The sequence below is a fragment of the Ochotona princeps genome, chromosome 25, assembly GCF_030435755.1.
Source record: "Ochotona princeps isolate mOchPri1 chromosome 25, mOchPri1.hap1, whole genome shotgun sequence".
Lineage (NCBI taxonomy): Eukaryota > Metazoa > Chordata > Mammalia > Lagomorpha > Ochotonidae > Ochotona > Ochotona princeps.
This window is the reverse complement of record NC_080856.1, coordinates 3,667,543-3,694,365: the sequence shown is the minus strand read 5'-3', so window position 1 is coordinate 3,694,365 and position 26,823 is coordinate 3,667,543. Positions and strand designations below refer to the sequence as shown.

At 54.0% G+C, this 26,823-nt stretch overlaps 1 protein-coding gene across 2 annotated transcripts; it reads left to right on the top strand.

Annotated features, from left to right (window-relative positions):
• The first annotated feature begins 984 nt into the window (after nucleotides 1–984).
• Nucleotides 985–19,751, top strand: TSPAN33 (tetraspanin 33). 2 transcript variants are annotated; one of them, XM_012929048.2, is made up of 8 exons: nucleotides 985–1,330; nucleotides 12,824–12,881; nucleotides 13,282–13,406; nucleotides 13,614–13,688; nucleotides 14,584–14,679; nucleotides 18,237–18,365; nucleotides 19,009–19,170; nucleotides 19,531–19,751. In XM_012929048.2, exons 1-8 carry the CDS (start codon nucleotides 1,229–1,231, stop codon nucleotides 19,630–19,632), a joined length of 849 nt encoding a protein of 282 aa, XP_012784502.1. In that variant the 5' UTR covers nucleotides 985–1,228; the 3' UTR covers nucleotides 19,633–19,751. The 2 variants fall into 2 exon arrangements, with proteins under 2 accessions (XP_012784502.1, XP_004592582.1); XM_004592525.2 differs by having other exon boundaries at nucleotides 13,279–13,406.
• Nucleotides 19,752–26,823: the final 7,072 nt, after the last annotated feature.

Genomic DNA, 26,823 nt, shown 5'->3' with positions numbered 1-26,823 from the left:
AGGAGCTTCCTCCTGGTCTCCCACGCAGGAGCAGGGTGCCAAGACTTTGGACCGTCCTCTGATGCCCTCCGGGGCCACACGCAGAGAGCTGAATCAGAAGTGGAGGAGCTGGGACATGAACCAGTGCCCATATGCGATGCTGGTGCTTCCAGGAGAAGGGGTAGAATCAGTCCCTCCCCGAAACTCCCGCTTGTCTTACTCCTGGCAGCAGTGAGGGATCTCACATCTCCTACACCCCACTCAGGCATGTCAGATCAGTACGTTAGGAACCGCGTCTGTGTGTAGGCCACCCTGAGCAGAACAGAGGGACAAATTGAGATGCTAATGAATGAGAACTGCAGGACTATCCGTGATGTTCCCATGTATGGTTTTTGAAATACACGGCAAAAGAGATGGTTGCTAACCAGGATGGCATTCCCTCAGCGTAGTGGTTTCCAATCTGTAGGATAGTTATGTCTCCCTGATTTTAGTGCCATACCCCTCTCTTCACCACTACCCCCCACACACACACACACGGATATTATCTATTTTCTGTTGTCCTCACGGCTTTCGGTGCATTGTTCCACACACCATGGTATGCGTACTTGTTGATTGTAATGTATGTGTGTTTGTCTGGTGTGCACAGCAGCTGGGTGGAGGGCGTGGGTGGGGGAGCCAGTGTGCATTCCTTCTCCCCATTCTTTTTTCCCTTTGAACAGCTGCGGCTTGGATGCCTTTCTCCTCCGGGGAAGGGGATGGCGGGGGGAGCTGGAGGCTGGGAGGAAGGCCGCAGAACCGCTGACCCCTTAGCAAGTTGTCCCCTCATAGAACAGGTGTCTCCCCCGCCTCTCGGAGGAGAGGGATGGCTGGGTGCTTAGTGACATCAACCACCAGCCAATGAGAAGTCAGGCTCCGGCAGGCGCGCCAATGGGCGGCCAGGGGGCGGGCCTGGTTTCCAGAGGGCCGGCTGTGCTGGCCCGGCTGGCTGGTCCTGCGCGGCGCTGGAGACTTGGCGGCTCCCGCTCCCCGCAGCGCGCTCAGGCGGCTCCCGGCGGCCCCGGAGGCGGCGCAGTTCCCTTGGCCGCGCGGCTGCGACGCACGGCTCGGGCCGTGCCACCCCCGCCGCCCGCCCGGGCTCCCGCCGCCCCCGCCGCCCGCCCGGGCTCCCGCCGCCGCGGCGCGGCTCATGCCCCCGGGCGCCGAGCGCGCAGGTGGGCCGGCCGCCGCCGGGAGCTAGGCCCCCCGGGCCATGGCGCGCAGACCCGGGGCGCCGGCCGCCTCCGGGGACGACTTCTCCTTCGTCAGCCCGCTGGTGAAATACCTGCTCTTCTTCTTCAACATGCTCTTCTGGGTGAGTCGGGGTGGGGGGTCGTCGTGGGGTGCCCCACCACCACCTCCGCCGCCGCCCCGCGGAGGGTGGCGGGATCGGCCCGGGATGCGAGGTGCCGGGCCAGCCAGGTGAGCGGCGCTGACGACACTTTTGGGGGGAATTTTTCGTGAGGAGGGAACCGCCGTGGAGCCGGGTCCGGAGGGGGCATTGGAGGAGGGCTCTGCAAAGGGTTTCGGTAAATAAGACTTTGGGGACTCTCGGGTGCCGGGTGAGGGGTCCGTCTCGGGTGGGTTTGGGGAGGGGGCAGGTTTTCCTGTTGGCGCCAGGCAAACCCCGCTGGAGGAAATTTCAGGCCTGGGGGCAGAGGGAAGCCCCGCTGGGAGCGAAAGAAGAGGGAGGGAGAAAAATCTCTAGCTCCTCCCAGAGAGGACGGGTTCCGGGGCTCCCCGCACGCCCCCCGAAGGCAGAGGAGACACAGAAATGGCTTCCAGACCCCGATGCCCTCCTCCCGCTCCCCATACTGTCCCAAGCTTTGCGCCTTCTTTCTCAGGACCACCCTTCACCTCAGAGCCTGACAGGGTTGTTCGGTGGCTTTCAGCAGGATCCTGTGTGGGGTACTGGGAGGTTGGCGGGGCGGGGAGGGGGTGCAAAGTGGGAAAGTACGTGGGTTGAAGCCCGGACACCTGACGTGTCATTCCCAGTGGGCCATTTCTGGTTGAGCTGCCAGATGCAGGAGGCAGGTGCTGGTCCTGCAGGCCTTTGCCTGTGTGAGAAAGCGTTAGGTCGTGTGATCTTGGGTGCGGGGTGCTCTGCTGGATCCCCTGGGGAAGTGTTAGCTTGAGCCTGTTTCCTGGCCACAGAGTCCCTGGGCACCAGGGGATGGAGAGGGGGGAGGGGGGACTCCCCCTTCCCAACACCTCCCCCACCTCCCCACATCTCCACTCCTGGGCTGCTGCCCTAGCCGTCTCTCTGAGACCTGCACTTTCAGATTGGCAGTAGGGAGGAACTGGGAGCCTGGAATCTGTTTCCTAGGAGAGGGAGCGGCCAGACATCTAAGCCGGTTGCTGGAAGGGTTTCACAGGGGGCCGTGGTGTGAAGCGCAGACACAAAATACAGAAGTGCTAGCCTGTTGGGACAAATGAGAGAAACCTCAGCGGGTGCTGCTGACAGCTCGCTCTCAGCCACTGCGCTCCTGGGGGAAAAAAGAAGTTTGGGCTGCTGTCAACTGCTTGGTTTGGGGATTGGAAGGAGATTTTTGGCCGGTGTCGCATCCACCGTTTAGAATCTGAATATGAGAAAGCTGAAGTGCAGAACTGTGAGACGTTGACCCAAGGCCTCACAGCTGGTGAGCAGGGTCAGACTGATGATCCTCCCAACTAGGGCCTGGTACCTCTAGGGGGAAGTCCGTGACCTTGGGGCCTACCACGGTAGCTGGGGTGCTGATGGATATGTGCAATGTACCAGTCAACTCATGCTCTCCTAATCTCACAGGAGGCTAGGGAAGACCAGAAGCAAAACCCCTCGCCCCTTCTGTGCTGGGCCGGGGGACCTCCCAAGGGGAAGTCCTCAGCCCAGGGCAAGTCCCACAGACACCCCCGTGCTCTAGGAACCCCACTCAGCTCCGGGCACTGCTGCCCTGCCGGCCCAAGCTCTGGGTTCCCTCGGGAGCCAGCAGTGCCCCCATCTTATCTGTGCTCCCAGAGGCAGCAGAAGGGCACATCTGTCCCGCTTGAGATTATGCTCATTTTCTTGGCCTTGCCCACCGCACCCTACCCACCTTCATCAGGTAAAACTTTGGGAAGTCACAGCCAAGAGGAGGGTTGTCTCCACAGACCCATTTATGTTGGGAGGCAGTGGAGGGAAGGGAAGAAAAAGCTTCCTTTAAGGTCAAGAGGAACTGGTTAACCAGCCTGGTGCCACTCCAAGTTAGAGGTGGAACCCCTTCTTGGCCAGCTGTGGACTCTTCAAAAGTCCCAGACTCTACGAATAGCGAATACTGTGCTGAGGGACCAGAGGCAGCGAGTCACCATGGGACCTCCTCCCACCCCCCCAGCCCATGGCTCTGGCTCACTGTTCTTAATCTTTTTCCCTTCACAAAAGACATTTTTTTCCTGCCTCTGAGAACTATTTAAAAATAAACAACTCATTTTAGAATCTTTCTTCCTTCAAGACTTGGAGTTGGAGCTAAGAATGCATCTTGCTCTGTCCTGGTCTCCCTGGGACATTGCCTTCCCCATGGGGACATTCTTGGACGGATGTTGCTGAGTGTCACTTCTCCATGGACCCAGAGCCTCAGGCACACACAGGCACAGCTGACCGGCAGTATCCCCCTTGCTTCTGGTCCCCCATTCAGGGATTAGTTCCTGTGCAGGGTTTCTTTGTAGATTTCTACCATCAAATCCCTATGCCTCTTCCCAGAAACACCTATGGATGGAGCCAGATACCCACAGCTTTGTGGGCAGAGCGCATGCCTGCTGCTGGGGCTGTTGTGCGGTGTGTGTGTGTGTGTGTGTATCGCGCGTGTGCACTGGGGATCCACCAGCAAGGTGGCCACCAGCGCCTGGGCTGGCACTCAGTGGGGGAGGGGAGGCAGGTGCCCTGGCATTCTGGACTTCGACTCTTGGGCCATTTGGATTCTGACTCAGTATGCTGCGGGTTCCTCATGGACCAGGGCCCAGGCCCGCAGTTCGTGTTTCAAATCTCACTTCCCCTCTGGCTTGGGAGTTCTGGTTTTCTTCCCAGAATTATGTTGCTAGATGTTGAACATTGAGATCCCATGGGCTAGCATTGTTGTTCCGTGATTCTACCAATTGTATTGAAAATTTTCCATCTTAGGGATGGGGTTATGACTCAGTGGGTTAGTCCATCGCTTGTGTCACCAGCATCCCATATGGGAGTGGTTGTTGGAGTCCCAGCTGCTCCACTCTGGAGCTGACTTTATGCCAGTGTGCCTGGGAGACCTGGACGGAGTTCCGGACTCCTGGCCTCTGACTTCACCCTGCCCCAGCCCTGGTGGTGGCCTTTTGGAGAGTGAACCAGAGGTGAAAAGGCTCTCTTTCTCTCTAGATCACTCTGCTTTTCAAATATATAGTTTTTAAAGATTTGACTTTTCTATTTGAAAGGCTGATTTACAGAGAAACAGAGACAAAAAAAGAGAGCTACCATCCATTGGTTCACTCCCCAAATGGCCACAACAGCCAGAGCTGAGCTGATCCAAAACTGGGAGCCAGGAGCTTTTTCCGGGTCTCTCATCTGGATGCAGGGTCCCAAGGCCTTGAGCCATCCTCTGCTGCTTTCTTAGTCCATTAGCAGGGAGCTGCATGGGAAGTGGGACAGTCAGGATACAAAACAGTGCCAGTGCTGTAAGGTGGAGGATTAGCCTGTTGAGCCACTGTGCTAACCTCATAAGTAAATATTTTAACTTAAAAAATGGTTTCCTTAGGAAGTGGCTGCCTTTTCCCACCTGCTTTATCAGCCTCGGGCACATGTTGTTCTCAGGAGTGTTATCAGTGCTGCTCACAGCGCCGTCTCCTTTCTTGCTGGTCTTTTTGCTCACTTGGGCCAGCAACTGGAGAAATTTTTTCAGTCCAATGGAAACCCCAGAAGCTCTGAGCTCCAGCTGCTGTGTCTCAGCCCAAGCCTTGCCGGTGGCCAGGTGTAGGGCTCCTGTGGCACTGTGCATGGGCTTGAATTGTCCTGCTCTCTGCTGCAGTGCCATGTTTATTTCTCCATCTCCCCTCTAGCCTTGAGGCTGCTAAGGGTAAAAGCTACCTGTTTGGCAGCCAGTGCTTGGGAATGCTGATTCAAGGTCCAAGGAGAGAGCAAGACATTCAGGGGAATAACACCAATACACTCTGTCCCTTCCTGATGGCCAGTCATCATCTTAGATCCCTAAGCCTCCTCGATGGCCGAGAACCCAGCTGAGTCCTCCTCTGCACCCCGCCCCCAAGAGGCCAGGCTGGAAAAATGGCCACCCCACCCCTACTGCACCAGCCTCACGTGGAGCCACGCATAGCTGCTTGCAGCAGCATCTGAACTTTTTCCCTTCCACAGCAGTGTAAGGGCCACTGTCCTGTTCCTTCCTGGACCAAGCCAGGCCATCGGGAAAGCCTCTCACTCAAGAAATTTACTTTCCCCACCAGGACCCCTTGGCGGGGGCCCCCAGAGGCCTGGGAATCACTCCAGCTCACCCTCAGTTCCCTCTCTGGCAGCCTTGTTCAGCAGCCTTGAGCTGGCAGCCAGGCATCAAGCCTGACAGCAAAACCCATGAGTGATGGCCGCCCTCCTGCCACCCAGCCTCCCCCTCTGCACACGCATGGGTACACACACACAAGTAGAGCCACCTGCCTCCTCCATCCTCCATCTTCTCTCATTTCTTCCTCCTAGACCAGCTTCAGTGGGTGGAGTGGTCTGATGGCTTTTTATAAAAGCAACAACAGGAACCAGCACGGTAACCTAGCGGCTAAAGTCCTTTCTTTGCATGCGCCAGGATCCCATTTGGGCGCCGGTTCTAATCCCAGCAGCCCCGCTTCCCATTCATTTCCCTGCTTGTGGCCTGGGAAAGCAATCGAGGACGGCCCAAAGCCTAGGGACCCTGCACCTGCGTGGGAGATACAGAAGAAGCTCCAGGCTTCTGGCTTTGGATTGTCTCAGCTCTGGCTGTTGCAGTCACTTGGGGAGTGAACCATCAGACGAAAGATCTTCCTCTCTATCTCTCCTCATCTTTGTATATCTGACTTTGCAATGAAAATAAATAGAAGTTAAAACAAAAACAATTGAGAACACCAAAGGGAAGCAGAGTGCCCTCACTGTTGCTCTGCAGGTCACATGCGTACCCTCTGTTGTTCCCTGGCAGCTCCGTTTGCTTTTGTACCAAGTAGGAGGCTGTCCCTGCACCGCAGCCTTTATGGAAGAATGCAGGCAAACATGGAGCTCACACAGGGTCCGTGACTGGCTGGGCATCGGGCCTGTCCTTCGGGCCGCACGCTTGGACGTGTGTCCTTCTGAGAACCTGGTGGCCCACCTCTCTGCTCGTTCCTCACCTTGGATGATGCTGAGGAGCTGATTCTGAAAATCGGCAAGGAAAGTTCCTGCGGGATCCTCCATCCAGTCCAGAGCAAGAAAGCCGAGAGTTTCATATGGATGGTTGCCACCTCGGAAACCCAGACGCACCAATGCCAAGCTGACCAGGAAAGAGCTGGTGTGGCAGACCCTGGGCGGTGAGGGAGTCCTGTGTTGGGCCCCTGCCCTCTCTGATTCATCCGGAAGGACTGAGACATTGTAGGTGCAGGCATTCCCCACCCTCTTCCCTCTGATTGGGACCAGAGGGTTTTTTTTTTTCAAGGTTTATTTTTTATTTGAAAGGCAAATTTTATGTATAGAGAAAGAGAGACAGCGATCTTCTATCTACTCCCCAAATGGTTGCAATGTCTGGAGCTGAGCCAGTCTAAAACCAGGAGGCAGAAGTTTCTTTAAGGTCACCCACATGGGTACAGGGGCCCAAGGACTTGGGCCATCCACTCCTGCTTGCCCAGGCCATTAGCAGAGAGCTGGATCAGAAGTGGAGCAGCTGGAACTCCAGCTGGTGTCCATGTGGGATGCTGATGCTGCAGAGGGGGGATTAGCCTACTCCACCACAGCTCTGGTCCCTTGGAACCAGGACTTTGATTCCTATGCGGGGAGTCATTTAACCCTCGCTGTACTCCCCCAGCCTCTTCTAAAGTTTCACCTGCTGCTTACAGACTGGACTTTGGAATGTGAAGATAGACAAGGCCACAGTGTTCTCTCGGAGCCCAGCCAGGTGGCTGTCCTGTGACTTCTCCCTTCCAGAGGCTTCTTCCATGATGCCTCTTGGGCACTGCTGGGTACTGGTCCCCTCCCTGCACTGTGTTCCATCCATACCTGAGTCCCACCTAGACTGGACGTAGGCAACTCTTGCTGCCCACCTCACATGATGGACCGGGTGAATATTGGGATCCTGGGGTTACCTGAACTAGAGGGTCCCAGGCTTCGGGGCCTTTCAGACGCTTTCAGACATCCATCCCACTCCAAACTGCCTTGGACCCAAGTGAACTGCCTAGGTGTTGCAAAGGAAAGCCCTAGCGCCCTCTTGGGGCTGTGATCAGAACTGAATGAGATGGCAGGTACAGCAACCAACAAAGAGCCATGGTTAAGAAATAGCTTCTGGAAGTCCCCTGCCAGGATGAGCGCTGCTCCAGGGAGGAGGGAAGAGAGGGGCAAGCTGATGGGGCCTGAGTCTAGGAGAGCATCATCCTTGAGCCTGAAGTCACTGCGTCCTCATTCTCACAGTTGAGCTAGAGGTGGGTGACCATTGATGAGGCCATCCTGGTTTGCAGATGAGCTTCGTATCCATCCTAGGATCAGAACCCCACCACAGTCCCCAAGAGCTTTTCCCGGACTCGTCACATGGCCTTGACGTAAGGCGGAGGCCAGAAAAAAGTGGATTCCAGAAGCGAATCCAACTGTCACCATTGTATCCTGGCCCAGAGAGAGCCACTGTTGGGCAGGACCACCCCTCGAGGAGGGCGGGGCCTGGGCCTACAGGAAGGGTTTTTTTTTGTTTCATTTTGTTTTCCTCCCAAGCACCTTTACCAATTCACAAGAAAAAGGAAGTCGAGATAGTGGGGAATGTTTTCTCCATGGTTCTGCTTTCTTTCATGAACATTATTAGTGCCTGCGGCTGCTTATTTGCCACCAAGAACTAGCAAGCGAGGAACAAGATGACAAGTAGCAGGCAGATGTCAGGGAGAATGGGAAGCAATTTATCTAGAATGTCGCCTGTATTGTTTTATGAGATGCGAAAACAGACGCCTAACAGCCGCATCCTCTGGTAGTAGAGTTATTCCTCATTTCTTTATTTCCCATTGCTCATTTCTAGGATTGAAATTAACATGTTGCATCATAGGGTAACACTGGGAAAACACAGCAATATTAGTGCCCCATAGTCCTGTCAGAAGTGTGTCATCAAAATCTGTGAGGAAACAACCAAATCATAACTGAGGGACATTGTGGAAAATGGGCCCGGCACGGTAACCTAGCAGCTGAAGTCCTTGCCTTGAACGTGCCGGGATCCCATATGGGCGCTGGTTCTAATCCAGGTGGCCCTACTTCCCACTTGTGACCTGGGAAAGCAGTGGAGGATGACCCAAAGCCTTGGGACCCTGCACCTGCATGGGAGACCCAGACGGAGTTCCAGGCAAAGGCTGCTGCTGCTCTCTGGGAAATAAACCAGCACTTGGAAAATCTTTTGTCTGTCATGCTCTCTGCCACAGAAAGAAAGTGTTGATCTGCTATGGCATGGGTGCCCAGGAAATAAAAAAAATAATCTTTCTTTTTTTCTAAAGAAAAGAATATACTAACGTCTAATACACTAACGTCTGACTCCAGTTCCTTGCCAAAGCAGATGCTGGGTGATACCATCCACGCGCGAAGCTTGGCTTGGCTTTCCTGCTCCCAGCTATGCCATGTGGACACTGAGCAGACAGTAGTGTGTGCGCTTACTCTCTAACACACAATACAACTCTAAAATTCCTAAAGCTTTGGCAGCACAGCCAACCAATCAGATCAGGATCTCAGGTGCTGAAACCCAGGCAGCCATAGCTCCGGATGCGTTCCAGCTGAGGCCAGCGTTCAGCAACGTTAGCGACACAACCGGCCTCAAGCCTCATCAGCCAGGGACCCAGGGTGGCAGATGTAGACTCCAGGAAAATCAAGATTTTAATATTTCATGCGCTCTTTAGCGATACTCTCCCTGGGCTCTCAAACACCGCACTTCACAGCTTGCCCTTCCCTCCCACCCCAGATTCCTCAAAGTCACAGCCATTCCAAAGTTGGTACTGTGGCTGTTAATAGCATCCCGTTGGAGAGCTGAATAGGACTTTGGAAATGGACTCGGCCACTCACCTCTGTTTATAGTCAAGGCCAGAAAAGCAGAAGCGCCAACTGACCAGGTGCACGTGGGTTGGTGACGAGACTGGGACTAAACCCAACGTTTTCCGTCTCATTCTGGAACTCCATCCGTTCTGTCGGAGCCAGTTCTGATCACAAGATCGTTAGGACAGCCAGTGCACCCCACGCCTCCCTCAGAAGAGGATGAAGACAAGCTCCATGCCCTTGCTTCTTCTGCTTCTTTTTAAGATTTACTTATTTTCATTGGGTGTAGCGCCTCAAACACTTGAAGCATCTTCTGCTGCCTTCCCAGGCCATGAGCAGGCAGCTGGATGGCAAGTGGAGCAGCTGAGCATCAAGCCAGCGTCCGTATGGGATGCCAGCACTGCAGGCGATAGATTAACCCACTCCCCTGTAGTTCCTGCCCAGGTTCTGATCCTGTTGTCTCCCTCTTATGATTTGGAATTTCTTGCATAAGCAGGCCTTTAAAATTTTTGTTTTTTCAAAAACTTTTTTTAAGAGTTTATTTGTTTCTATGGCTGAGAGAGGGAGAAACAGAAGGAGATCTTTCATCTGCTGGTTTACTCTCCAAGTGGAGCAGAAGTGGGACAGCCACGATGCCAACTGGTACTCACATGGGATGCCAGCCGACTGGGACTTGGAACAGATGCTCCCATATGGGATGCCGATGTTACAAGTGGCGGCTTAACCTGAATCACCATGGCAACACTGACCTTCCACAGAAATCTCACTGTGCCTGCAGCAGCTGGATTCTGGCGAAGGCCCCAGGGTGGGCAGCGGGTGGCACTGGCAGGGGTGCATGCTTTGGATCAATTGTCACATCTTTTGAACCGTAAGTGAAGAGACCAGGTGTTATCAAACTAAGGCTTTTGTCGATAGCCTTTTCTTGAGAATTACCAAGCAGTCCCAGGAGAATGCCCTCCTGTGGATGCGCTCCAGTGGGCCAAGGGCCTTCCGCGAGGTCACGCCTCATGAGCCACCACACTTCCTGTAGCATCACCCTGGCGACCAAGCCTGGAAATGGCTGCATCGCTGGGTGGCGTGCCCCTGCCGTTGCCCGTGCTCCCTGAACCGGCATGCACTGTGTGACAGGAAGCCGGCTGGCACCTCCAGCCCCACACACCGCTGTGCAGAGTGTGAAGCCAGCAGGTAACCCCAGGCCCTGAGTCCGAGGCAGGGTCCAGCAACAGATGGGCAGGGAGAGAAGGCCGAGAAAGGCTGGACAAGGTTTGGTTTTCTAAGGGCGTGCCATTCCCTGCTAAATGCACTGTTGCCTCCTGCGCCAGGGCAGAGGCCCCCAAACAGGAAAGTCTCCCACCAAGCAACTTGGCCACCCTGTTTGTTGTCCTGCCGGCCGGGCTCCCCTTTCTGAGCCGGCCTGTTTCTCCCTGGTTTCCATCTCCCAGGACAGCGGAATCTAGCCAGCCAGCTCCCTCCCATGGAGCTGCTCAGAACTCTCCCCTTGCAAAGCTTGACCCCATCTATTGCCATGGCGACAGCTAGCGGCTGCTCAGCTGGATGCCAGCCGATGGAGTGGGGCTGCCTGCCATGCTGCCCTGCCCTCCTGGAGGGCTGGGCAGTCCAGAGAAGGCCTCTGTGGGGACAAGCCCTGGTGTGTTCACTCTCAGGGAGGAACCGTGACCATGAAAAGATTCTCCACTCCTTCACACTGGTATTCCTCCATGAAGGCCTCCAGTGCTGGTGCTGGTGCTTACAGGCACATACCCCTTTAAAAAGATTCTGGGAGGGCTGGCATGGTGGCCCAATGACTGAATCCTTGCCTTACAACTGCCAGGATGCCATGTGGGCGCCGGTTCTACTTCCCACCCACCTCCCTGCTTGTGGCCCGGGAAAGCAGTCGAGGACGGCCCAAAGCCTTGGGACCCTGCACCCACGTGGGAAACCCGGAAGAAGCTCCTAGCTCCTGGCTTCAGATCAGCTCAGCCACTTAGGGGAGTGAACCAGCAGATGCAGATCTTTCTTTCTGTCTCTTCTCTCTGTAAATCTGCCTTACCAATAAACATAAAAATAAGGTTTTGTGGGCTCGGCGGCATGGCCTAGTTGCTAAGGTCCTCGCCTTGATCCCATATGGCCGCTGGTTCTAATCCCGGCAGCTCCACTTCCTCTCTATCTCTCCTCCTCTCAGTATATCTGACTTTGTAATGAAAATAAAATAAATCTAATAAAAAAAAATAAGGTTTTGTTTTTTTTAAAGACATAGAATTATTTATTTGAAAGACAGTTGTGGAGACAGAAAAGAAGGAACACTGAGAGGGAGGTCTTCCGTCTGCTGGTTCACTCCCCAAATGGCCATAATGGCCAGGCTGGGCCAGGCCAAGCTAGGAACCAGGGGCCTCTTCTAGGACTTCCATGTGGGTGGCAGGAGCCCAGGCACTTGAGCCATCTTCCACTGCTTCTCAGCACGACAGCAGCGATCTGGGTCACAAGTAGAATAGCCGGGCCCTGCACCCACATGGGAGACCTGGAGGAGGCTCCTGGCTCCTGGCTTTGGATCGGCTCAGCTCCAGCCATTGTGGCCACTTGGGGAGTAAACCATTGGACAGGAGGCCTTCCTCTCTGTCTCTCCTCCTCTCTGTGTATCTGCCTTTCCAAAATAAATAAATAAATAAAATCTCAGCTGCCTGACTTCTAGTCCAACTCCCTGTTAATGTACTGGGGAAGGCCAAGGGCCAAGGGCCAAGGTCCCTGTCACCACAGCCCAGCTGCCCCAGCTTGTGAGGAGCCAGCAGGTGGACAGTATTTATCTCTTGCTCTCATTCTGTCTCTCCCCCTGTGTGTATGTGTCTTTCAAATAAATAGTTCCAAACTTCACTATTTTTGTCTGGTTCCAGGTAAGGTAATTACTAGTAATAGTAGATTTACCACTAGGTAAATATAATTAAATGGTTTCCATGCATTATCTTGCTCAATTCTCATGGCAATGCTATTAGATATGGTTAGTGTATGAATTTAAAAGATTTATGTATTTCTTCAAATGGCCGAGTAAAAGAGTTAATTGACTCAACCCCCAGATAGCTACATCAGTTGGGGTGCGGCCAAGGTGAAGCCAGGAACGCCATCCGGGTCTCACATGTACTCAGAACATCTTCCACTTCCTTCACACGCAGGTTAGCAGGGAAATGAATCAGAAGTGGAGCAGCCAGGACTGGGAACTGGCATTCTGATATAGGATGCTGGCATTACAGATGGCAGTTTTACGTGCTGTGCCACAATCACGGGTCCCTGCATCCGCTTTGTTTGTGACTCCCATCTCTGAGCCTGAGTCTTCCTGAAGCCAGTGTGCCTCGTCACTGTTGTATGTTAACCTTGCCCGCCTTCACTTCCTTATCTGCAAATGGTGAAAATGGCGATACTGTCTTCCTCACAAGGTGAGGACTGAATAACATTGGTTAAAAAAAAAAGCATCCCATGGAAACAGAGCCTGGCAGAGCCTGGTAGATCCCATCAGCAGTTTGCCTGGACGAGAGAAAGATGCCCACTGCCAGGCCCAGGGAAAGTCACCCCTTTTGCTGTCCAGGAAGGGGCTTTCCGACCTCACAGGGCTGGCTCCCCTCGTCTCTGCAGGTGATCTCCATGGTGATGGTGGCTGTAGGCGTGTACGCGCGGCTGATGAAGCATGCAGGTGAGCTCTGCCATTCTCCCTCCACCTGCGAGTGCTCCTTTCACACCCCTGCCTCCTCCAGGGCCCTGCAGCCCTCCCCCTGCCGGATGGATCTTAGGCTCTTCCGCAGTCCTCACTAAGTCCTCTAGAGCGTGCCTGCATGTTGGACTTTCAAAGCGGCCCCCGCCTGGCTCCGTGCTAGAGTCGCACAGCCCCTTTTGCCCTCACTCTGCAAAGCTAAGCTAGGCTATGAAACCACTTTCTCATTCTTCGCTGGAGCCCCAGCAGTCCCATGTGTGTTGGGGGTGGTCTTCCCACCCCGGGGAAGGGCAAGCATGGGCAGCACTTCCCCTCCCCATCTCTTGGTGCTCCCTCCATGGGTCTCAGCTCAGGCTAAGGGCCGGCACCCTTGTCCCAGAAGCAGCCCTGGCCTGCCTGGCGGTGGACCCAGCCATCCTGCTGATCGTGGTGGGCGTGCTCATGTTCCTGCTCACCTTCTGTGGCTGCATCGGCTCCCTGCGAGAAAACATCTGCCTCCTGCAGACGGTGAGTGCTCAGGGTCCCCCACCTCCCGCCTCCATGTCCCCTGACCCTGCTGTCAGAGCCCAGGCCCAGAGGATACAGCACAGAGTGGCCACCCAGGGCCAAGGGTCCCAGAGGCGGCTATTCCCCAGGTGGCCTCCACCTGCTGTTTGCTTGGGAGGGTCGCTGCCCAGAGTGGCAACTCTTCTCCCCCTGCCTTCTGCCCCCCAGTTCTCCCTCTGCCTCACCGTTGTGTTCCTGCTGCAACTGGCCGCGGGGATCCTGGGCTTCGTCTTCTCCGACCAGGTAACCCTGGAGCCAAGCGTGCAACCCCATTCATTGACCACAGCCCCCCGTGTCCCTGAGGGGCTTCAGCCTGGGAAAGGGGTGAGCGAGCAAGTGGCCTGGGGAGGCACCGCATCTAAGGAGAATTTCAAGACTGCAAAATGTTTTCCTCGAAGGAAAGTTCTGTGGACACGTAGTTAAAATGTCTCTCCCTCCCCCCCCAAAAAAAGTTGGTTGCAAATGACTGAGTAACAGAAAATATGAAGAACCTCTTGTTAAAAAAGAAAAAAAAATCATGTAAACAGAGGGACTGAAAGGGGAAATGATAGAATCTTTGAACAGTATTTGTTGGTTTGGGTCTCACACATCATCCATTCTGTATCAGTCCTTTTCATTAAGAGCCAGAATTCTTTCCCCAGAGGACAGGTGGATAGCTGGGGGCAGAGGATGATACTCTGCAAGGAAATCTAGAAGTGGTGGAGGGAAGGAAGGAACTATGGTAAAGAATTACAAATATTCACAATGTGGGATCTCCTAGCCCTTCTTGTTCAGCCATATCCTAAGACACGCAGTTCCCTCATGTCCCCTAGAGGTCAGTGTCTTGGCTCAGTCAGCCCGTTTCTGCTAAGTAAAGGAACAGTTGAACTTTTCTGCTTCGCATCAGGCCTCCAGTACCGGCGTTGTCCCCTGCTCAGTGGACTCCTGTCCAGGGGACTCTGAGGAACAGCCCCCAGCAGGTGCAGCATCCCTTGTGCTCTGTACCCGAAGGGCCAGGGACAATAGATGGGCTTTGGAATGGGCCATCTCCCCCAGTTAGGCTTGAGCTGAGCTTTCGCTGGTCTCTGTTACTTCTGTAGGGAGGGGGCAGGTCGGGGGAGAACCCTGCCTGGGTCCTCATGGCCCCTGTCGCTGGCAGGCTCGGAGCAAAGTGAGTGAGGTCATCAACAATGCCATCGTGCACTACCGAGACGACCTGGATCTACAGAACCTCATTGACTTTGGCCAGAAGGAGGTAGGGGCTGGATGAGCGGGGTGGGCAGGGGTGAGCGAGGTGGGCAGGGGTGGGGGTTGCTCACCAGGGCCCCAGGTGCAGCAGGAGGGGCTGAGTGCGCGAGGTGGGCACGGGTGGGGGTTGCTCACCAGGGCCCCAGGTGCAGCAGGTAGGGGCTGGGTGCGCGAGGTGGGCACGGGTGGGGGTTGCTCACCAGGGCCCCGGGTGCAGCAGGTAGGGGCTGAGTGCGTGAGGTGGGCAGGGGTGGGGGTTGCTCACCAGGGCCCCGGGTGCAGCAGGCAAAAGTGAACCTCCTTTCAGGAGGCCTGGGTGCCTCTTGGTGACCAGCCAGGCCATAGAGTCTGGGAAAGGGATTGGTGAAAACATGTACCTAGCATCAGAATGCCTTCCAAGTGCTTCTGAGGACGCGGAAAGACGTATATATATAGTAATCTCCCATTTGTGTAAAAAAAAGAGGAAAAGATATATGTGTATTTACAGAAAGAATTTTTGAAAGGATTTATAAGAAACCATATAAGTGGTTACCTGTAGGGGCAGACTTTTGATGATCTATTTAAGGGTTACATATTTTAGAATTATGGTAAAATATGTATAACAGTTGCCATTTTGAAGTGTACAGATCTGTGACATTCAGTACATTACTTGGTTTTACTCGGATTTGACTTATTTATTTGAAACACAGAGTGACAGAAAAAGAACTCTTGCAACCACTCATTCACTCCCCAGATTTCTGCAGCAACCAGGTGTAGACCAGGGTGGAGCCAGGAACCAGGAGCTCCTTCCGGGTCTCCCACCTGGGTGACCGGGGCCCAAGCCCTCAGGCCACCATCTGTCGCTTCCTGCAAGTGTCAGCAATGCAAAGCAGCCAGGACTTGAAGCAGCCTCCTACTGTGGAGTGCGGATGTCCCAAGGGGTGGGGTGACCCACTGTGCCACAGCGTTGACCCAAGTCCACCACACTGCTGTGCCCCCATCACACTCATCACCTTCTCCACCTGCAGCCCTGGGCACGCCGTTCCCCTCTCCCTGACAGCGCCACCTGTTCTCGGTCTCCGTGAACTTGACTATGCTAAGTACCTCCCATGCGTTTTTGTCCTTGTGACCCGATGAACTTCTCTCAGCACATCTTCATGTTGTGACACATGGCAGAATTTCCTTCTGGGGTGGCATGTGGAGCTGCAGCTAAGCCACCGCCCTGGCAGTGATGTGCGGGTTTGTTCCAGTCCCAGTACTGCACACGTTCCAGCATCCTGCTGATGCACGCCCTTGGGGGCAGCAGGCGACAGCTCAGGTACTTGGGTCCCTGCTGCCCACAGACCCACGTTGAACTCCCAGCTTGGGGTTGTGCCTGGCTGGTGGTTGTGGCCCTTTGGGGTGCAAACTAGTAGATGGGACATTCTCTCTCTCTCTCTCTCTGCTTTTCTAATTAAATAAATTATTAAAAATTTAAAAGAATTTCTCTGGGCCCAATGCAATAGCTTAGTGGCTAAATCCTCACCTTGCATACCCAGGAACCCATTGGCACTGGTTTATATCCCGGCGGCTCTACTTCCCATCCAGCTGTGGCCTGGGAAAGCAGTAGAGGATGGCCCAAAGCCTTGGGACCCTGCACCCGCGTGGAAGACCTGGAAGAGGCTCTGGGCTCCTGGCTTCGGATCGGCTCAGCTCCGGCTATTGTGGCCACTTGGGGAGGGAACCAGCAGAAGGAATGTCTTTGACTCTCCTTCTTTATGAAAATTTGACTTTCCAATAAAAATAAAGAAATCTTTAAAAAAAAAAGTGTCCTTCCTTTTGAAGGCTGAATACTATTCCATTGTATGTTACATGTTGTTTATCCTGTGGGCAGATGCCTGGATTGTTTCCATATTTTGTCTAGCATGACTAATGCTGCAGTGACTCAAAAGTTAGATTTTAGACAAGATCACTTCTGAGACCAATACTGAGTTCTCTGTCCTCTAGTGAAAGAACACTTGTTTTTTATTTTGTTTTCAGAGTAATTGTGAACTCAGTTCTTCTGTTTTCTCTTTTATAAAAATATTTATTAACTAATTTGAAAAGCAGAGTTTCAGAGAGAAGGAGAAACAGAGGGTGAACCCACTGGTTCAGTCCCCAGATGGCCACGACAGCCATTCTGAGCCCTCTTCTCTACCTTAACACAGAATATTGGGCCCAGCACAGTAGCCTCATGGCTGAAGTCCTCACCTTGCATGTGGCAGGATCCCATGTAGGTCCTGGCTCATGTCTTGGCTGCCCCACTTCCCATCCAGCTCCCTGCTTGTGACCTGGGAAAGCAGTCAAGGACGGCCCAAAGCCTTGGGGCCCTGCACCCGCGTGGGAGACCCGGAAGAGCTCCTGGCTCCTGGTTCAGATCAGCTCAGCCCAGTCATCGCAGCCATTTGAGGAGCGAATCAGCAGATGAAGATCTTCCTCTCTGTCTCTCTTTCTCTCTGTAAAGTCTGACTTTCCAATAAAAATAAATAATATTTTTGAAATTCAATAGAGCTCTATTATTTTTATTTTTTCATTTTTTATAAATTTTATTTTTTATAATTACATGGTGGATCAGGTTGGGAAGGACTGAGGTTTAGGGAAAATTGGGCGTACTCAGTGCTTCCAAATTTGCTATTTCTTGTTTTTGGGGGAAGGAGAGAGACAAAGGGGGAGCCACTCATGACTTTCCAGTGCCCAGGGATGAGGAACCCACCTCATGTCAACCAGAGGCTCCACGTGGAGATACTCCGAGGGTTCTGTTCAGGCCGCTTGGATGGTTCTGAAATGCTGCTGATGTCACAGATCCGAGGATGACGTCACCCTCCCAATGCCACTGGCTCCACTCACAGATTTTTTGATGTCATCGTGCATTTGCGGTAGTTGTCCAGTTAGTTCTGCTGCAGCACCGAAGGACGTTGTTTTGGGGCCAACATTGTGGCTTCAAATTGTTGCTGCAGTGCTTGTATCCCAAGTGGGCAGCAGTGCAAATCCTGCTGTTCCACTTTGCTTCAGGCTCTTCTTTCTCCATAATTCTGCCTTTCAAATAAATAAACCTTAAAAACTGAAAGATACATATATATATATACACACTTGTAATAGTAACCCCTCTGGTGAGTTATGAAAGGATGTGTAAAGTATTAGAAATTAGAGAGGCCAGCATTGTGGCTTAGTGGGTTCAGCCACCACCTGCGACTTATCTCCGGCACAGCTCCCTGTAAGGCAATGAAGGATGCCCCGTTCCTGAGCCCCTGCACCCACATAGGAGACCCAGATGGGTGGAGTCCTGGCCTGGGCCTGGCCCAGCCCCTGCTGTCAGCTGTTGGGGAAAGAGCCAGCAGACAGAAGAGTCTCTTGCCCCCACAACCCCAACCCTCTCTCTGTTCACACTACCTCTCAAATAAAGGAAGGAGATCTGTAACCTAGGTCCAAAGCCACCCTAGGTTCAACTCACCCTGCAGCCACCTGGGGAGCTGGGCAGATCTTTCAGTCCTCCTGGGATCGGTGGACTCAGTGGGCTCGGCATGAGGCTGAGCAGAGCCTGAATCTCCCTGCTGGGCTCTGTTGCAGTTCAGCTGCTGTGGAGGGATTTCCTACAAGGACTGGTCGCAGAACATGTACTTTAGCTGCTCCGAAGACAACCCGAGCCGTGAGCGGTGCTCCGTGCCTTACTCCTGCTGCCTGCCTGTCCCCAACCAGGTAAGCAGCCCCCACGGCCAGAAGTTACACATGCTCCTTGAACCCTCCCTCCCCAGGGTGACCTGTTAGTGGGAAGGACAGCCGTCAGGCATTTGTCTTCACCCCAGTCTCTTCCCCCACTCTGTAGCCTTTTTTACCAGTTCTTCAAAAGTCTTTGGAGGGTCTGGCACCGTGGCATAGCATGTGAAGCTGCCATCTGTGGTGCCGACATGCCCTGTGGTTGTCGGTCTGTGTCCCAGCTGCCCTCCAGGATGGCCTGGGACCAAGAATGGAGGATGACCCCAGTGATGGGCCGACCACCCATGAGGGAGATGAGGCTGCAGCTCCTGGCATCCGCCTGGCTAAACGCTGGCTGTTAATTCATAGAACATGAAATTAAAAGATCATTTTGCTGTTGAAACTATGTGAAATCCATGCCTGGAGGGTGTTTAAAAGGTTCCTGGAAAATATGTATTATGAAAAATATTGTGCATGGATTTCTAACTTTCTGCCTCAAAATAAACTTTTCAAATTCTGTTTGAAGTCCCCTCGTGGATTTCCTAGCAACTTAGGAGTGTAGGAAGAGGGAAGAGGTGATACCTGTTAGAGAAAGTAGGAGAGCGGGCAGCACACCTGCGCTTTCACCTCTCCCCCCGCCCTGCAGGCCGTGATCAACACGATGTGTGGCCAGAGCATGCAGGCCCGCGGCTACCTGGAGGCCAGCAAGGTCATCTACACCAACGGCTGCATCGACAAGCTGGTCAACTGGATACACAGCAACCTGTTCCTGCTGGGCGGTGTGGCGCTGGGCCTGGCCATCCCTCAGGTACCGCGCCTCCTGTGCTGGGCGGTGTGGCGCTGGGCCTGGCCATCCCTCAGGTACCGGGCGGTGTGGCGCTGGGCCTGGCCATCCCTCAGGTACCGCGCCTCCTGTGCTGGGCGGTGTGGCGCTGGGCCTGGCCATCCCTCAGGTACCGCGCCTCCTGTGCTGGGCGGTGTGGCGCTGGGCCTGGCCATCCCTCAGGTACCGCAGCCTCCTGTGCTGGGCGGATCAGCCGGGGTGGCAGACACTGAGGTGGCTGAGGGGCAGGGAAAGGGGTCATCACAGGCCACTGCACGGGGAAGGCGGAGTCAGAGCAAGACCCCCGCCCGCTCCCTGAGGAGGGTCTTCTCGCCCCCCCCCCAGCTGGTGGGAATCCTGCTGTCCCAGATCCTGGTGAGTCAAATCAAAGATCAGATCAAGCTGCAGCTCTACAACCAGCAGCACCGGGCCGACCCGTGGTACTGAGCCTCCAGCCCGCACTTCCTCACCGTGCTGACCGCAGCAGCCTCATCCACCCACAGCAGCAGCAGCAAGAGCGGTGGCTGCCGTGCTGAGAGCAGCCCTGAGCGGAGATGGCTCCCGGCACCCGGGCCATGTCAGTCCAGTGAGAAGTGAAGCTGCGGCTAGACAGTGGTTCCAGGTGGTCCCTGGCTCAGGCCCCCAGCTACCCCATCCTAGCCCTCAGCATTGCTATGAAGTCATTTTGTGTCGCTTCTAACCCCCCCAGCATTTGGGTTTCTATTTTCTAAGCTGTGTTTGGGGGAAGGGCAGTGTGCAGAGAGCCGCCGGGAGACGGCAGGCGGCCCAAGGCGCTCAACTTGGTGGACTGAATCCGAGCAGTGCCCACTGAGGCCTGGCGGCGGAGAGGAGACACCAGCAGCCCTGCCTGGAGCCCAGTGAGCCTGATCCCAGCTCCACCAGGGGAAAGTGGCAGACCAGACAGGGAGAGCCAGCCCGGGGGGTCGGCTGGGGACAGCTCACTGCGCTGGGCACAGTGGCCAGGGAATATGTTTACCAAATGCCTGCCCGGCCATCCTCCCAGATTCCCAGTGAGCTACATCCTGCCCCTCCCTCATTTCCATGGAAACGTGGCAGCCAGGGCAAGGGGTACAGCAGCAGCAAATCCACTCCCCCCCACGTCTACCACCACCACCCGTCCAGAGCGGAGCAAGTTTGCAGCAAAGCAGGACAGCCCTGCACGCCCCATCTTCCTCCCTGTCTTACCCCACGCCACCCTGGGAGTTGGGGGGGTGAGTTGACTTGGCAGTGTGCTGCTGGAGCAGGCTTGGCAACAACACCACCCTCACTCTTACCTCTACCACCCCTGCCCTACCTGGGAGCTCAGTATTTCGACCGCGTGAGAAGCAGGCAGAAGCCAGAGGTGGCAATAAACGTTTGTTGATCTTGGGCTAAGCTGGACTCCTTGGATTTTCCCTTCTGGCAGCTAGAAAGAGAGGTGCATTAGACAGGAAAGGATTGGCGTTACCGCGCCACCACAGTACCTGTGGGCCTTGCGACCACCACCACGCACCCCATCTACCTCAGCCCCAGTCCAAACTGGGTCAGAAGACTCCCCGCTCCTATATGGGAGTTGGCATCATTTTAGCACCAAAACCTGCTGTGAAGTTTTCGAATTGAACATCAATCAAAATGAACGTTCCGTCCCCAATTTTAGGACCGAGGTGCAGGAGCAGTGATGTAGTCTGGGAAGAAGGAATGGAGCCTGCCTGGGCCTCCCGGAGCTGGGCGCTGGGCACGCGCACTGTGGGTGGCAAGGGGCGAGGAGGGCCAGCACAGGATCCCCGGTGTTGGAGAGGTTCCCGGCGGGCTAAGGCAGCACAAAGAGCCGTGAGTGTGCCCGCGCCCCGGCTCTGGGAGCGAGCCCCTTACGCCACCTCCGGAGGGCGCCTCTCCAGAGCTGCTATGGCCCTGCGCCAACCTTCAATTTCCAGCTAGTAACAGGACGGGAAAGAAAAGCAACAACAAACAGAAACATCACGAATATTAAAAAGTAAAGGCGCTGTATTCTGGGAGAGAAGGATTAAAGAAGTAGTGCTAGGCCCGAAGGCGGATCTGGGGTGGCTGTGGAGGATGCTCACTGGCTCCCGCGGGCTCCTTCTCGGGCCACAAGGAAGTAAGAGGTTTGGAATGGTGGTCTTCCTCACCAGGCTTCAAGGCCAGATTTGTTGAACTTTGGCCACGGACATTACTGTCCCCGGCCATCTTAGACTTCTTGGGTTTTCCACTCAGAGGTCAGGGATTTCTGCGGGTGCCACCCCCGCCCCCGCCCCTGCGAGAGCGCCCAGTGGCGTGCTAGCTGGCATTGGGTTTGTAAGTGCCTGTGGTCCTACTTTCTTCCTCTTTGGCCTCCCCGCGGAAGGGAGAAAATAACCCACTCTGGGAAAGGTTTGCTCATTGCTATTTCGTGTTTCTCTTGAATCTGTTCCCTGCATTCCTACTCATTTCTGCTAACCCAAGTCCTAAGTTTGTGGTATTAACGCCTGTACTTTGGAGCAGGTGGGTGTCGGGGAGGGAAGAGAGCAGCCTCACACTCCACACTTAGGCTCAGGAGAGATTGCCGCAGAATGTTCAATAGGATTTTGGCTCGCCATTGCTGTGGTCACATATCGCTGCAAACTCAGTGGCTTAGGACAGTTCCCATTTGTCATGTAGGCGTTGTGAGAAGTAGGGTGTTCAGAACAGACCTCACAGAGCTAGGAAGCTTCCAGGGACCACTTGCAGCTGTCCACGTGGCCACTTTCTCAGTCTCTACTCAGAAGCTGGCCAGGGCGGCTCCTTTCCCCGACCCAGCACCATGCCGCAGGACCCAGCCAGGACCACCGAGATGATCTGTCGCCGTGTCACAGGACCCGGCCAGGACCACTGAGATGATCTGTCCCCGTGCCGCAGGACCCGGCCAGGACCACTGAGATGATCTCTCCACTGTACGATCCTTATTTGGAACCACGCCTGCAAAATCCCTGTGCCATGCCCAGGATCACGGGTTTATATATATCAGGAACCTTCTGGGAACACTGTTACACCCACACCCAAAATATCCCAGATTGCCACAGATGAAGCTCTGACAGGAAGGCATAACATTAGGGGCCACCAGAGTCTAGAACTCAGGTTGGAAATGAATCCCTCGAAGTCTCCTCACGATCATGCCAGACACCTGGCCCATCCCCCTGATGAATGGAATAGCAGAAATGTCACAAACACGCATGCTTACTGTCTGACAAACAGGAAGCATCACAACAGGAGAGTGGATAGCTTCCAAGGAGCCTTCCCAGCTCACAACAGTTCTTTAGAAACTAACCCCCACCACACACCCCACCACACACTCCCCACCCCACCACACACCACACACCCCACCACACACCCACACACCCACACACCCCACCACACACTCCCCACCCCACCACACACCCACACACCCCACCACACACCCACACACCCACACACCCCACCACACACCACACACCCCACCACACACCACACACCAGAAGTTTAAACACAAGTCTGCTCCAAGACCTGGTCCTGGGACACAGCTGACTGGATCAAGCTGGGGAAGGGGGTTAGTTTTCTCTGGCTGTCTGCCGAAGTGCTGCAAGTTGAGTGCTTCAAACACCAGAAATCTTTTGTCTCCGACTTTTGGGGTCCAGGAGCCTGAAGTCAAGGTCTGGAGAGGGTTCATTCTCTCCAGTGCTTCCAGGGCAGGGTCCTTCCTGCCTTTCCCAGCCTCTGCTAACTGGGCACTGCGTGGTCAGCAACAGCACCAGCGTCTTCCTCATCAGAGTCCATGTCCCAGTCCTGCTTCTAATGAGACATCTGTCCGTGTGTTTATGATTGACCCTGAACCAGCATGACCTCACTTTCACTAATCACTTTGACTGTGGCTGTGACCCTGACTCCAAATAAGGTCAGGGTCAGCAGGGCAGAAGGGCAGCCAGCATGGGTTAGGGCTTCCACAGACTTTTTTTTAAGATATGTTTATTTTTATTGGAAAGGCCAATTTACAGAGAAGGAGACGGGCAGACATATCTTCCATCCCTTGGCTTATTCCTCCAAAGGGCTTCCTGTCCAACCGGGTCCACCCCAGTCCTGATTCTCATGCTCACCAGTGGGAGTTGCGACCCATCAGAGAGGTGCCCATAGTTTCCCTATAGGCCTACTTGCATCCCCGATCTTATACTTTCTGGGTGATTCTGTGGTCTGGCTTGATAGGACTTGCCCCATTCCCAGCACTTTCCAGCTGATGCCGGGGCAAAGCCCAACCAGCCTGCATTTACTTAGCTCATGCACACACACTGAGTACAGGTGGTTGTCCCACTCTGGTTCTCCTCCTAACCCGGCTCAGTGCAGGCCAATGTGTGTTGTAGCCCTGCCTAGCCTGGTCTGCCCCGATCCCAGTTCTCATGCTCACCAGCAGGAACAGTGGCCCAGCAGGGGAGTCCTCCCAGGCTCGCCCTCCCACCTCTGGGTCTTATATGTGCTGGTGGGTGCTGCAGCCCAGTCTGGCATGACTTGCCTCACCTCAGTATTTGTTAGCAGGTGTTGTATCCTGGCTCAGCCTGGCCCAACCTGACTCCCCAGTTCTAGTTCATGCTGGCGGGTGCTACAGCCTAGCCCAGCCTGGACTGTCCCCAAACCTGACCCATACATATGCCAGCACCAGTGCTATAACCTGGCCTGGTCTGGACTGCTCTGTATATCTGGAAAGTCAAATATACAGAGAGGAGGAGAGACAGAGAGAAAGATCTTCCGTCTGATGATTCACTCCCCAAGTGACCGCAACAGCCAGCGCTGAGCTGATCCAAAGCCAGGAGCCAGGAACTTCCTCCAGATCTCCCATGTGGATGCAGGGTCCCAAAGCTTTGGGCTGTTCTCAACTGCCTTACCAGGCCAGCCACAAGAGAGGAGCTGGATGGGAAGTGGAGCATCTGGGACACGAACCTGTGCCTATGTGTGATCCTGGCATATGCAAGGGAAGGATTCAGTCACTAGGCTATCACACTGGGCCCCTGTACTATTTCTTTTTCTTATCAAATTGCTTCATTTGAATGACTCAGTCCAAAGCCCTGACTTAATGAAGTTCTTTTTTGAGGAATGCAGGGTCAGGTTTTAGAATCAAGGTCCTTCAGTTATCTGCCTCTCATAGATCAAGCTTAAAAGATGAGACAGAAGGGGAAAGAGGAGCAAGATTTCCCTTGTGCTGGTTCACTGGCCTAATTCCCAACAGACAGAGCTGGGCCGGGCTGAAGTCAGGAGCCGGAAGTTCAGTCCTAGTCTCCTGTGTGGGTGGCAGGAACCCAGGTACTTGAGCTGTCGCTACCGCACCTCGCAAGGTGCACAGTAGCAGGAAGTTGGAGTCCAGCTGAGTCAGGACTCAAATCCCGGCTCTCTGATGTGGGACACGTGTCTCACATAGCATCTTAACCACCTGTCCCTGAAGTTTTATTTCTCCCAGAAAGATGTTAAGTGAGGACATTTTTCTAAAAGGTGTGATTAGATTAGGGAAATTGAACAGAGTGGGCAAAATGTAAATTTCCTGTGTATTGCATGTATTGGGGCTGGTGCTGTTAACAGTGGATGAAATCACTGCCTGTAGGGCTGACATACCAGTTTGTGTTCTGACTAACCCACTTGCAATCTCCTCCCTGCTGATGGCCTGGGAAAGCAGCAGAAGATGGATCAAGCATTTGGGCTCCTGCACCCATGTGGGAGACCCAAAAGAAGCTTCTGGCTCCTGGTGTCAGCCTGTCCCAGCCCTGGCTGTTGTAGCCAGCTGGGAAGTGAAACAGCACGTGAAAGATCTCAATATCTCTCTTTCTCTCAGTCTCTATAACTCTGACTCTCAAACAAATAAATGCATCTTTTAAAAATGTGTGTATTGATACGTATTGGACATTTCCACTCAACTGCAAGTCTGACGTGGACTTCTTGCTGAAGGTGCTTTTTCTGGCAAAGGGCCTTTGCATGCAGAAATATAATAATGAGGTGGCCACCTCCTGGAAGTTACACCCATGCTGTCACTCAACAAATGCAGCGTGCCAGGTGCCATTCTGCACGGGAGACACAACGGGTTCCCACCCTCTGCACGCATGCTGGCTGGCGGAGAGTGAGGCATGCATTTGCGCTGTACATCTTAACATGTTACGCAGCCAGAAAGCCCCGTGCCAGCATGACCTATGGAGAATACAGCACCGGGGCGAGGCCACTGTGTAACGGGAGTGCTATTCTGGATAATGTATCTAAACGTTCTCTCTCTTTTTTTTTTTTAAGAAAAACCTTTCATTTTGATCTAAGTATTGATTCACAAGAGGGTACAAGGAAATATGCAGCAAAGTCCAGCCCCTTTCTCCACCTTCCTCCAGTCTGAACATCCTCCATACAGTTACATCACAGCACAAAGGCACAGCCTGACCCGTTCCGTTCCAGTTACACATGCACTCATTTGCTCCAAGTGGCTCTATCACGTGTGCCATGAAAACAGTGTGTATGGGAGTTACAGCTCCGTCAAACTGCTACCCAAAACAGTCGGCCATGCCATCATCCCAGACACCTTGGTGGCCGCGAGACCCCTTCCTAGCCACACCCATCGCTCCCCGTCATCTCCAAGCCCTGGAACCACTAATCTTGTCTCCGTCTCTGTAATTATACCACAGATGCTACAGAAATGGACTGGTGCAGTAGGTCTCCTGAGACGGGCTCTTTCTAATTAAAAAAAAATTTTTTTTTGAATATTGTTTACATAGCTGAGAGGGATGCGCGCCCATGTGGGCCTCTGATTGGGGTGGGGAGCTCAGATAAGGAGGAAGGTGGGTGGGACAAATGTTTCCATTTTTTTTTTTTCCTGCTGTGTCTGCAGAGGAGGAGGGAGCCGTTTCTTACTGTCCTGGATTGGGGACAGTCATTTGATGACATCTTAGAGACTTCAGTGTACGGAACAGTGTTCCAAGGGTGTTACCGGAGTGGTTTTGATGGTTCTGAGAAGTTGTTGGTTTTTTTGCTTCAGGGTTGAGAAAATCTTTCCAAGATCTGCTGGTTGACAACGTTCACCTTAGTGCAGCCATGGACCCGGGAGCATGCTGCCTCCTTGGCCGGGAGAATTGTCCAACCAGCTCTACTTTCCAGCCTCAGACCAGGCAGTTGACATCCCTTCTGGCCTAGAGCTGGCCATCATGTCCGCCATGGGCATCTGGGCATGCTGTCCACTGCACAGGCATCAGCAACTGAGGAGGTCCAGTCCTGCTACCTGTACTCCAAGGTTGGACCACATAGCCTGTTGCTTTCCCTGTGGCCAAAATCTGAGTCCAGCAGTCTAGCTGGGGAATTTGTCAAGAAACTTCATCTGAGGTGACCTCAGACTTGACTTTCGTGTGCATGAGCCAGTGCAGGGCCAGGTTTGGTCCGTCACCTAACCCACATACTGAGGGATGTAGCTTGCCTGGTCAGTTCCACCCTAGCCCCATATTTCACAAGAACAGATGGGTGCCGCGTGCTAGCCCAGCCAACCCACCACAGCGGGTGCTGTGACCCAGCCAGGACGGTCCCCAATAAATCCCACCAGGCCCACCTCAGCCTTGGTTTTCGTGCCTGCTAGTCTCTGCTGTGGCCTAGTCCAGCCCAGTTTGCTTCTTATCCAGCTCTCAT

What these genes read in the sequence shown, in the direction of transcription:
- TSPAN33 (XM_004592525.2), top strand. Translation starts at nt 1,229, where the DNA reads ATGGCGCGCAGACCCGGGGCGCCGGCCGCCTCCGGGGACGACTTCTCC. An exon ending in GCGGCTGATGAAGCATGCAG is followed by an intron (nt 12,882 to 13,278) that starts GTGAGCTCTGCC and finishes CCCTTGTCCCAG; the next exon opens with AAGCAGCCCTGGCCTGCCTG. An exon ending in GCCTGCCTGTCCCCAACCAG is followed by an intron (nt 18,366 to 19,008) that starts GTAAGCAGCCCC and finishes CCCGCCCTGCAG; the next exon opens with GCCGTGATCAACACGATGTG.